The sequence below is a fragment of the Lycium barbarum genome, chromosome 1 (assembly GCF_019175385.1).
Source record: "Lycium barbarum isolate Lr01 chromosome 1, ASM1917538v2, whole genome shotgun sequence".
NCBI lineage: Eukaryota > Viridiplantae > Streptophyta > Magnoliopsida > Solanales > Solanaceae > Lycium > Lycium barbarum.
Genome location: NC_083337.1, coordinates 64057856 through 64071191, shown reverse-complemented (window position 1 = coordinate 64071191; position 13336 = coordinate 64057856). Strand labels below are relative to the sequence as shown.

The 13336-nt window shown below is 38.6% G+C and overlaps 1 protein-coding gene across 1 annotated transcript; it reads right to left on the bottom strand.

Annotated features, from left to right (window-relative positions):
* Positions 1 to 672: 672 nt before the first annotated feature.
* Positions 673 to 3559, bottom strand: LOC132635726 (15-cis-phytoene desaturase, chloroplastic/chromoplastic-like). The gene is made up of 7 exons (XM_060352231.1): positions 3399 to 3559; positions 3205 to 3307; positions 2810 to 2857; positions 2408 to 2453; positions 2203 to 2264; positions 1420 to 1491; positions 673 to 1083 (listed from the first exon to the last, which is right to left on the bottom strand). Exons 1-5 carry the CDS (start codon positions 3535 to 3537, stop codon positions 2253 to 2255), a joined length of 348 nt encoding a protein of 115 aa, XP_060208214.1. The 5' UTR covers positions 3538 to 3559; the 3' UTR covers positions 673 to 1083; positions 1420 to 1491; positions 2203 to 2252.
* Positions 3560 to 13336: the final 9777 nt, after the last annotated feature.

Genomic DNA, 13336 nt, shown 5'->3' with positions numbered 1-13336 from the left:
AATGTTTTTTAGTCGGGTATTAATTAAATAAAATACCGACCTCATTAGGTCGGTAAATTATATTAATAATATAATTTATTTTCAGAAAACCGACCTCGTGAGGTCGGTAATTTGCAATTTCTATAGATAATTTTGCAGCAAACCGACCTCATGAGGTCGGTAATTTGCAGTTTCTGGGAATATTTTGCATAAAACCGACCTCATGAGGTCGGTAATTTGCAATTTCTGGGAATATTATGCATAAAACCGACCTCATGAGGTCGGTAATTTGCAATTTCTGGGAATATTATGCAGAAAATCGACCTCATGAGGTCGGTAATTTGCAGTTTCTGGGAATATTTTGCATAAAACCGACCTCATGAGGTCAGTAATTTGCAATTTCTGGGAATATTATGCATAAAACCGACCTCATGAGGTCGGTAATTTGCAATTTCTGGAAATATTATGCAGAAAACCAACCTCATGAGGTCGGTAATTTGCAATTTCTTAAATTGTTTTACAGAAAACCGACCTCATGAGGTCGGTATTCTGCGAAAAAAATGGTAGGATCCAGCTGCCCCCTGTCAAGATGAAAACAATTTTATATTCGACTAAAACCAGCTCAAATAGCTGCCAACAATTCACCAAACTACTAAAAAACATAAAACATTAAGCTACTTCAACAAACACATATATCACAACCAACAATACGTCAAATTCAATTCGAAACTACTTCAAAGTTGAATCAAAACGTCATTCAAACATTCCGAAGAGACATTAAGCTACTTCAACATTCGCAAACATCTACACAACATTAAACTACTTCAACCTTTGCAAACATCCACAAAACATTAAACTAGTAGATCTACACTAAGTTAGTCTACAACATTAGACTACTTCACCCCTCACAAACATCCACAAAACACTTGCACAATCCACAAATCCAACACAACATTAACATTCAAACATTCCTTTGTGTGTTTGACACGTGAGTCCCATCATCATTCGCACCACTAGATTGAGTATGGGGGTTACGAGCATCATCAGGACACGAGGGAATCCCCCTCGAAGCAAGTAATCCGCCTTTGAAAGTTGATATTGATTCTGAAATTAGAAGGTAAAATTAGCAACCAACTTAAATCTCGAATTCAACAGAAAAAACTATCAAACATTTAGTAAACATGGTTGAAATCAATACTACTAAAAGGTTCAGACTACATAGAATAAGATGCTTCACAGTGTCAAATCAATTCACAAACCCAGCCCTCTCAGCCGCAGTATCGAACATATCACAAGGGCTGGAGACTTATCCTATCCTACTTCAGTTACAGTCACCATGTTCATGTCCATATAGAAAGTCGAAAACCAGCAATGCATAGGGTATAAAAGCTTCAAGATTCGGAATTAGAGTCTAAGATACACAATGGCTAAGATACATACCGAAACACCAGCAGGAGGATCGCGATAGCCAGTTAGAAGGGCAAACACATAGTTTTGACCATTATGACGTGCCTGAAAAACAGAATGTAAGCTAAATAGGGCAGATAACAGTAATGACCGAAAATAGAAATAGAAATAGAAAGGAGGTTTAGAGGCACTTGATATGAATTTTGCCCTCTTCTGGTGTGATAGTAAATTCCAACTCTTAACGGACTAATCTTTCAAGTGATAGCTAACCCCTATTTTTTTTCTATTTAGTATCAGTTATTAGCAATTTTAAATTGGTGAAATTCTTATAATATTCTTTACAATAGCTTCTAAAAGTAGTTTTCTCTTAGTATTAATAATGGGAAATCGATTAGGGCGACCTAGCAGCTACGTTAGTAACCACCATTTTTATCTGAATCATTTCATCCCTAGCATTCTTTCAAACGAAAATAAGATAGAATGACCAAAGAAAAGTAGGATCTATGTGTAATCCTAGCAATAAATGTCAAATTGCACCGTCTATTCTATAGTAAGTCAGTAGAAGGGATGCTTAACGTCTTTACTGGTGGGAGGACTATAACTCAGATGCAGAATTAGCAATTACAAGTAAAAGGGATGCTCAACGTCCATTTCTCCTCCCACCAAATTCATGCGAAACAGGATTTGCAGAAGCAGACTGCTAACTAATGCCTAAGAAATGGTTCCACAATTCTCTACCGCAACAAAGACGACAGAATATAATCAAACACGCCATGAATAGAAGAAAACAACTGTTGACTACCAGTGAGAACTAACCTCTATAGGGGATCTTTGCAAGGGCCGACAAGGTTCACAACCTGGCACTTTTATAAACAGACCTGAGGGGAAATTTTGTACAACATTTACCAATAAAAATATGGCAACAACTCATACACTTACACAACAAGCACTATGAAATTTACCAGCAACTCTTCAGATTATAATTTGAGAACAATATGAATGGATACAGACGAGTTAATACCTTACATGTGACGGACATGACAGCATACACACTGAGCAGTGGGCTTCTACATGAATATGAAAGAGATATTAAGAAAGGGAACCAATAGAAGTATCAGCAACAACATAATATCCTAAGAATTGAAAAAGGACCTCTATCACCTTGTCTCCACCAAGGCATCAACAGAGGTGCATTTAAATCAACATATAACTGACAGAACCTGGATAGCATGATCCTCTAGATCATTTTTCATGCCATGGGAAGTGGTTACCATGTCTATTCTTGACTGAATCTCACCAGCTAATGCTTAGAGATTGGTTGGTTTTTGAGGGGGGGGGGGGGGGGGGGGATAACACTAATATGAAAATAAAGACATCAACACACAGAAGCTGCTTTGGATGAACAAAATTAAACGAAATTAACCTGCTGAAGAGCAGATTATCTTCTGGGTTCTTCAGTTTTCTGTCAAACCTGCAGTTTATACAATTGTTACTGGTTTGATATCAATAATGATAGTTGCTTCAGTATCTTAAGGATACATATGTATACACAATTAAATTTAATTGATTGTCTTTTCAGCAGAATATTCAAAACCACTAATATACACAGGTAGCTCAGAATTTGCACTTTTTCCTATCAAAATTTTGGAAAAACCATCCATAAGTTCTTCATTTTAAGGGAAATTAACACAAAAAGTGAGGAATATGCATGTCAACATTTATAACACAAACTGAACACGTATGTATAGACATTTACATGCATATGCATAGATATGCTAGATGAAAAAAACACTAACAAGTAAACATTTCACCACTAACCATATATGGACATTTATCACAGGTACTCCGACTAACTTCTCCAACTTCTTGAAATATGGAATCTCTTTCCAGTCTTCAGGCAAAAGAAGCTTGAAAATATCCACTGGTTGGATCATCCAAAGTCAGCAAAAATTCTAAACTCATATTAAAAATGAGAAAACTGGAAGAAACGACTAGTATAACGGATATTATACCTGGAGTGGCAAACACGAAAGCATCTCCCACAATTGTACTACCATCATTCAGTATAAAACACTTGACACTTCCATCCTCATTCAGCTCAATCTTTTTTATTCGTGAGTTCAGTCTGACTTGGCCATTTTTTACTACCATTTAAAAAGGCCATTTAAAAAGGCCATTTTTGAACCATGTTTCTCCTGTTCATTAATAATTCAAAAGATATCAGGAAAGATAAACTTAGTGCTTGTTCACCATCGTTTCTTCTTCTTTCTGTGTTTTTCTTACTTCGGTGTGATAAGTAGTTCACCTTCATTTCTTTAAGACATAAAAAATGCATATTTCCGGGAAAAAGTGAATAATTATCATGCTCAAACGGCTCCTTAGAAATATACATATAATATACATATTTTATACATATAATATACATAATTAGTGTATGTGCTTGTATAATATACATAATTAGTGTATGTGCTTGTATATTTTGTCTAGTAACAGCAATTAATTTCAACCGTGGGGCCAAAAATGAAAAAACCACAATTTTCTTATAATGTCAGCAAATATAAGTTAAATCCATGTTATTTTAATTTAATTTGAATGTAGCAAAAGGTTTTAAGTACCTTAGCTGTGTTGTAAACCTCAGTATTGCAATCTGGAAGAATGCTAACAGACCAAGCTGGAACATTGTACTTAACACCTTTATAGGTGATGGTGGCATCCGTGGTTGTATTTCCATTGCTAAAAAACCAGCTTGATTTATCTTCCAAAGCATAAACAGTAACCTTACAAAAAAAAAGCATTAACAGAAAAATATTTAGAAAAATTAAATAAATAATATCGATGATATACTGAAATTTTTAACCAACATACCGAAACAGAATCTTCCATATCAGTGTTTGTACTGTTTCCACTGGTAAGAGTTTTCTCCATCGAATGCAACACATCATGAAGTTCTTTCAAATGGCCATATTTCGGTTGATTCAAAGTTCCTTAAGCAATGAAAAAAAATTAGTCAATTGAGAATTGTAAATAACATTACACTGGGCCTCCTAGCAAATTTCTTAGCCAAGAAAAGAAAGAAAGCATACCTCAAATGGTTGGCTGTGGACGGCAACGGCGGTACTGGGTAGAGACGACGGCGACTGGCAAGCGGTGACGGTAACTGGAAGGCAGCGATGGTGACTGGCGGGCGGGTTATTAGGGTTAGAGATTGGGGGGAGAGAAAAGGTGAGAAGGAAAGAGAGAGAAAGTGGAAAGATGGAAGGGTCCGTATACATTTAAGTGTTCTGTATTTTTCATTTATTTGATTAATTATACCGACCTCATGAGGTCGATATGCATAATTATTTTATAATTTTATTTTTAATTAAAAGCATACCGACCTCACGAGGTCGGTTAATTAAAAATTATTTTTAATAAACCGACCTCGTGAGGTCGGTATTTTTTTAAATTAAAAATAAAATTATTATATGTAGCATCAAATAAATTTCTGACCTACTGAGGTCGGTACATTACGTTTTTCAAATTTTGATACAATATTACCGACCTCATGAGGTCGGTTTATTTTTTAAAAAATTAAAAAATAAATATTACGACTTTACCGACCTCATGAGGTCGGTTATTTTCCGACCTCAACTGAGGTCGGTTTTTTGAGGTTGGGAAATACTATTTTTTTAGTAGTGAATGAGGCCAAGAGTGTCATGGGGTTCCTCAAGAAGAACATATTTACTCGATTTGGTACTTCGAGGGCTATAATCAGTGATGGTGGTTCCTACTTTTGCAATAGAACTTTCGCGGGATTGATGGAGAAGTATGGTGTAAAACATAGGGTGGAAACACCTTATCATCCTCAGACAAGTGGGAAAGTTGAAGTCTCCAATTGGGAGATCAAGAGTACTCTAGCTAAAACGGTGAATACAAATAGAACTGATTGGGCTCGCAAGCTTGATGATGCTCTATGGGCTTACCGGACTGCGTTTAAGACTCCGATTGGGACTTCACCCTTCAATCTCATTTTTGGCAAAGCTTGTCACCTGCCGGTTGAATTTGAACATAAGGCTATGTGGGCCTTGAAGAAATTAAACATGGATTGGGAAGACGAGACCAAGCTCAGGTTGTTTCAACTCATTGAGATGGATGAATTCCGGTACTAGGCGTATGAAAGTGCAACACTTTACAAAGAGAGAATGAAGCAATATCACGATAAGAAAATCCTAAAGCGAGAATTCTACAAAGGTGATCCTGTCTTGCTGTTTAACTCTCGATTGAAATTGCTATTGGGTAAGCTAAAGTCAAGGCGGTCAGGTCCATGTGAGGTGGTAAGTGTTTCATCCCATGGGGCGATTGAACTGAAGTCCAGAGATGGAACTCGAGCATTTAAGGTGAACATACATAGGGTGAAGCGCTCTCATGGGATGGTTGATTGGGATAGAATTCTTGACCGATATTGGTTGAAGCACCTGGGAACGAATGCTGACTCAGTGAGTCCTAACCAAGATTAGATTGGTACCACCGTCGTGCTGCGACGTTAAATCAAGCATTTCTTAGGAGGCAACCCATGTGTAAATTTTCTTTTTTTTTTTTGTTTTTTTTGTTTTTGTAACTTAGGTAGGAAGTGTATAGGGTAACGTTTGTTTTGGTGCAGGATGCAAAGTGTAGAAACTGGAGTTGATCTACGCCAGAATCTACAGTCCGTAAATATTTTACGGTTCGTTGATGGAAGCGTAGATTGAGATAGCAAAAAGATGATCCTCTGTTGTTGATTTACGCTAGAATCTATGGTCCATAAAATTTTTACGGACCGTAGATGGGAGCATAGAGTATGAGCCAGGTAAGTGCTCTTTCTATTGTTGATATACGCCGACATCTACGGACTGTAAAAATTTTACGGACCGTAGATGGATGCGTACATCAAGGACCGTCAAATCAGATCACCGTTGTAAGACTTATGTCAATATCTACGCCCTATACAATTTCTACGAGCGTAGATTGATAGCGTAAAGGGCCAGGTAAGTTTAAAAAGTGAAAAGTGGCAAGGGTATAAAAGAAAAAAAATAAGAACCGCCCGTTTGTTTCTTAGTCTTGAACTCAAACTAAAACACATCAACACCGCAACTCCCTCTCCTTTTCATACACGACCACCACCAAATCACATCCCTAAATTCACTCCTCTTTTCACTCCCCACAATCATATGCTACTTATTCCTTTCCTACACATAAACACAACCCCTCACCACAATACCCATTCACAACCGTTAGCAGCCGTGGAGTTGAAGCAAGAAGCAATAGTTTTCAAAATTGTACTCTTTTGTGTCTATTTGATTATCCACGTCTCTACGAGGTTTTGTTGATTCTCTCATACCTTCGTTTTGCTCTAAAGTTGCATATTAGCTAGAGCGACGAATGCCCATTTTTCTCTCAATGACCATGTTGTGTGATTTCTTGAAATCTTATTGTATGGGGTGTAGAATATTGAAATAAGTTAGGGTAGGGATTTGGTTATGTTGTGCGTAATATTGGACTCAGGGGGAACGAGTATTCGAAACCCCCATTGGGTCGGTGGGCATTTCGAGTGTCAATGTCGTAATTGATATAACAATTCGTTATGCCCACTAACTATTTGATAAAATGCTTGAATGAGAAAGAAAAAGTGTAGATTGGGGTGAAGTCTGAGTAACCCCGACATGATACGAGCGAAATAACGGAGTTTCATGTATAAAAAATAAGCCTTAAATGCATATGAGTCACTGGGAAGTTTGGGTAACTGATACAGAGAAGGTATACATACGGATAGATTTACGGACCGTAAATCTGGGTCGTAGAAAGCCTTATTGTATTGAATACTCTCTGTTCCTATTTTACGATACAACCTGCAGACTGTAAAAATTTTATGGACCGTAACTTGTATCGTAAAATAGTTGCTTCAGTTCCCAAACTTTCTATCCCCAATCTACGATGGATTTTACGGACCGTAGAACTCTACCGTAGAATGCTCTATGAATACATATGTATCTCTGTTACAAATCTACGGTCTCTTTTACGGACCGTATGTCTTTTAAGGTCCGTAAAAAAACCTTGAAAAAAAATATTTGTGTTTGTAAATTATCATCCTTGTTTACACCTTCATTATTGTAGATACTAATATGTAGTACACGGGTATGGCTCAAAAGAACATTATCAGAAGGGGTCGTGCACAGGCCACCGGACAGGGCCGAGGGTGAGGTCAGACCCAAATCAGGACTAGGCTCCGTGATCAGGACCATGTGAGTGATGAAGACCATACTCCTTTCGTAAGAATCACGAGGCCGTATATAGCAGTCCAAACTGCGGTACACCCCTAGTCTGATGAGGGGTCCTCATCAAGCAGTGATAGAGAGCAATCAGCAAGCTCTCCTGATCTGCCTACTAAAAAGGAGGCAACTAACGTGCCGGAGGAGTCTGATGCTAAAGAGGCGGCACACCTAAATGAGAATAGAATGAAGGAGAGGTCTGAACATGTTATTCGGTTCATTGTCCAAGGTTCAAAAGAAATATTTGATAAAGGGCTGGAGCCAAAGGAAGGAGGACAAGGTTTCCGCCGACATCTATGAGGAAAGGCGGATCAGTTTCGAGGGGTTGGAACATTTCCCCAACATACAGGCTGTCATTGATCACCATGGATGGGGTTTCCTTAGCCAACCACCCGGCACATATATATCCTCTATTGTGAGAGAGTTTTACGCCAACTATGCTGCGGAGATAAACAACAGGTACAGGCCAGCCTAACAAGCAAAGACAATCATACGCCTCCAGAAGGTAACATTTAGGGGTGTGAGGATTTATTTCTCCATCAAAGCTATCAATCGATTCTTCTTCGTGGAAACCTATGTGTCGCCTGCAAACACTTGTGAGTTAGACTACAGAATGGCAGGGAACGCGATTGGTATGTTAAGAGAATTACCGTGGGTAGCTTTGGTGATTGCAAGAGAGAACCCATCCTGGCTTACAGACTCTAGTGTGCAAATTAAAAAGAAAGATCTCTCAGTGGAAGCCCAATCCCGGTGGAGTTTCATACTGAACAAAATACACCCAACTCAGACAGATAATCAGCTTACTATAAGCTATGCAATTCTAGTGGCCTTCATCATGTCCCAGTATGCAGTAGATCTAGTGAAGTTGATAGCAGATGAGGTTCGGATGCCACCAACCCAGCCTGGGCTTTCTTTGGTTTTCCCACGTTGATTACAGCCCTTTGTTTGAAGGCTGATATCTAGAAGTTTCCCTACTGGGACCACAAATATGAGGCAAAACATGTCTACAGCTTAAATAAGAGCCAAGATAAAGAGGTTAAGGCCAGGTTGGCAGCAGCCCGAGGTGGTGTGGGGGCACTTGAATTTGTGCCATATGAGTCTGACCAGAATGAGGAAGAGGGAACTATATTAGAGGAGACCAAAGAGGGTCTTGAGGCCGCCACCACGACAACACCAGCTCACACAGCGGTTCCCGAGTCATCTTCGGGCCCCACCTCTTCAGCAGCCCCTGAGGTTGCTACTGAGCCGGTCTCCACGACTGCCCCACCTGTTACCATAGTCACCTTCACATCTACAGCACTTCCTGGGGTGTAATGATTCCAATTAACAGGCAAAACTTCCATGACTCTTATGTAAAGGTAGACAGAGCCGATCGACAGATCACTAACCTATTAGAGGAGTTGGAAGGGGTTATGGCACGGGCAGTCCAGAAGGAGATGGAGCCGCTACAGGAGTCCCTCACGCAATCACACCATCAAATTTACTCCAGAATTGATGGCATTGAGAGGAGAGTCCTTGAGTAGGAAAATGTGTCGCCCGCAGATGAGATGAAAACAGTGAAGAAGGATATTACTCAGTTGAAGGATGATATCCTTGCGCTTCAAATGAAGGAGGGGGGGAGTGTTTAAAGGTACCCCTAAACCAGTAATGCCGATTGATTTGGCATCTTTAGTGCCAATGGTGAGACTTTCGAGGGAGGAGCCCTCAGCCCAAGATAGAGGCAAGAGGCCGAGATCTGGGGAAGATGAGGAGGGGTTAGACCCAGTTGAGCTAGAAGAGCGCTAGCTAAAGAAAGCCACACGACTATCTATGGTTGACTTCCACTATACGGGGGCATCGAGCAGCATAAATCCCCCTGTTGAGCAGACGGTACCCAGCATTGTGGTACCTGAAGAGGCCAGGACGACTGTCCCAGCAGCGGACCCACTTTCACAGATTCAGTCCGAGTCTCCTAGCAGCACTGTTAATCCAGCACCTACCCATATTGATGCGGTGGGGGCACAACAAGAGGAGCATCGCGCCTAGTACGCCTCAGGTAGTCCTAACCCTTGTCTTTTCTATGCCTACATTGATGCACTGAGGGCAGTGCATGATTCTTTAGTTGGGGGTGGGACTATTTGATATTATTGTAGTGTAAATATGTGTTTAGGAACCCCCTCGGCTTTTCTTTGCCAGAGTTCTTTTCCTGAAGGGGGTTTTATTTTGTTGAAACTGGCATGTTTAGGTTGTTTCTTAGGTTGAGTAGAGTAGTTTTGACTTATTTGGTATTGTTCTGTAACTGTGGCATGTTGTTTGTGGTTTTTTGGAAATTTTGGACCCTTCGAAAACTTTGAAAAATGCATACTCAGAATTAGCTATTGGTTGACATGACTTGAATCTTTGTATGACATTATTATATTATTGGGGTATTGCGTGCAATGAATGAATACCTAGGAGGTCACAATTGTATATGATCGTCCTTATACCAATGTGTGTGTGAGCTGTTAGTTTTGTTCTATTTATGCATGTATAATCTAGAACTTGCCCGTTAGTCATGTTTGAATCCGACAGTTGGTTTGGTTGTGAGATGATCTTAGGCTTTCTTTGAATGAATAGTCACTCTGCCTATATAATCCTGACCATGTGATTGTTAATATCCCTAGTTTCCCTGTTTGAGCATGTTGACCTTTTTCTTGGCTAGCTAATAATGAAACCTTGCCCTTTGCGAAATCAATCCATCTTCACACCCGTTCTCTCCTTGATGCTACTAGATAGATAAGGCAAAATTCCTAAGTTGGGGGTGAAATAAATGTGAAGTAGATGTTAAAAACATAAGTTGGGGGTGGTGGAGTTTGCTAGTTGGGATTCGATGTGGTGGTTGCATATATGAAAAAAAAGAAAAAAAAACGAAGCAAAAAAAAAAGAGAAAAAATTAGAAAAGTGTAACACAAAAATGATTGTAAGCTGATTAGGAATAAAACCACATCGAGGTCGAAAACTGGAAAGAAACAAGAGGGGTTGAAGAAAAGGCGAATTAAGTTGAGGAGATGTTGTAGTGTTCAAGGAGGGTTAGTCTCTAATATCCAAAAAGTATCCTACCCGTCCCTAAGCCTACATTACAAGCCAAAAACAAGTCCTAATGTGATCACAACTGAACGAACCTAGGATGAAAGCATAGAAAATAAGGGCAAGCTTATTGTATTTTCATGTATAGATATGAACTTCTTTGTGAGTGTGAGTGTTTTTCTCTTCTCTTTCGTCTTTGTCTCATTATTGTTGTATCTATGTGTGTTGGGACGTTCTTTGGTCTATGTGAGGGCATAAGGATGAGAATTGATCAAAATGAAGTGACCGCCTAAAGTAGCGTTTGTGTGCGTCATAATATGTCTGATAATGTAATGTCATGCATTGATGCATCATTGTTAGAAATAGCATTCTTGAGTCGTGCATAATTCGTTGAAAATAGAAAAATGAGGTAGTCCTTGGAAGAAAAACGTGCATGCCAGTAGTCAGAGTCAAAACCAATGTGGACATTATTACTCTATAATATCTAAGTGGTAGATTGAGTCATTGTGTTGTGTGACTTGCTTGAGGACAAGCAAAGACTTTAAGTTGGGGGTGTTGATGTGCCGTGGAATTATGGCACATTCGATGCTTTTTGGCTATAAGTTTTACTTGTTTTTGAGCAAGTCTTGGTCTTTTTGATGTGTTTGTGATATGTTGCAGGTATTTAACGCATCTTGGGAGCAAGTCGTGGAAAATGGTTTAAAAAGATGTTCAAAGAAAGAAAAATAACTGAAGCCTGATTTGTACGGAGTAACATACGGACCGTATAATATTTACGGTCGATCAATACTACCGTAGATGCATAACAGAAAGGCCTCAGACCTAAAGGAGGAAGTCAAGGCAGAAATATGGACCGTACATTATTTACGGTCCGTAAATCCCACCGTAGATTGGTTCCAGTGAAGTCTCAAAGGGAAGAAGATTTTACGGACCAGTTGCACGGACCGTATAATGTTTACGGTCCGTAAAAGTGAAACGTATATCTGGCGACTGAAGAAGATTATACGGAGACCATTCACCCATTCTACGAACCGTATAATATTTACGGTCCGTACATTGGTCCGTTGGGGGCAATTTTGTCAAACGCATTTTGCACGATTTAGACTCTAATAAATACCGGATATAGGTTTCTTGTAGGCTACAATTCACCAGATTTCAGTTTTATTTCCTTAGCATGAAATACTTATAGTTTTTGAAGTCTTTTGGGATTACAAACACTTACAATTAATTTCTCTTCAATTCCAAGCAATCATTCGTAAGCATTATGATCTCAATTATTTCTTATTGTTCTTCTTCTTCTATGAGTAGCTAAATTTCCTTACTAGGGTTGTGAACCCAATGATGGGTGTTTTGTGATTGATATACACATAACGGATTATTAGGGTTTATTTATTCTTCATTCTTCATTAATAATTAATGGTTGCAAACATTGATTAATGTCATAAATCTTGATTTGTTTGGGAAGACAATTAAGGTTGGTAAGAATAAATAACAAGAACTCAACGCCTTAAACTTTGTTTAATAATTCACATAGGAATAAGACGAATTTACTTGGCATAATTTACCGTTCTTCACAGTTACTTTCTTATATTTGGGAAAATCATAGAAAGAAATAATCTTTATTTATTGGGAAATAGTAGAGATTCATTTAGAGGTTAAGTGCATTCATGTAATGATTCATTAGAAGTATATCAAGATCAATACCCATGACCATACACCTTATCTAAATGGGACACAACCTTGGTTTCCTTTACCATAATTTACAATCCAAAGCAATTAGCTAGCTATTAGTCATAAACAACAAACATTTACAAAAAATCATCGGATTAAGACATTAGACCTAAATTAAGCATTCTACGAGTTTAGTAACCTTTTCACACCATATTCCCTATGGGATTCGACCCCAACCTGGTTGGGTTGCTATATTTGACAGCATCCGCTTTACGCTAATTAAAGGTGTAATTTGAGCGTATCAGAGTGTACTAACAGATTCAAAACTTAATAAGCAGTAATCAGAAAACACACAACTAGCAGGTTTTGTTAACAGGGGACTTCAAATATCATTACAAAACTCAACGGAGCATTAGTATAGGTTCACAGATGCTGAAAACTGAATTCAATATCCTTTTAAAATACATTCTAAGACTTATGACACTAAACCAACAACAACCCAAATGACATAGGCCTCATAGCTTGAAACAGTCAATAAGGGAGCATGCAAAGGCCTGGTTCATCTTTCAAATCAAGTCACATGTCATTTAGCCTCAATGAACATAGTTTTAGGTCTAGGCAGACTCAAAACAAACTTAGATGCAACTTAACATCAGGGTTTAACAGTATTGGCACACAGCAGCACTTAAAATCCTCTAAGGTAAATACCATTTAGAGTGGCCAACAACATTAACCAAAGATCAGCTTCATACATGCTTAGACATGGTTTTATACTATCAAGTACCAAATAGTAACTCGAATCATATACAGATCAACCAAACCAACAAACAGACTATTCAAAAATAAGCATTTTTATAACAGTTTTGACTAAACAGGATGCCCAAGTTGGCACAATATTCATCAAACCACTTAATCATATACTTAAACAAGCCTCAAATTGATAGCACCAC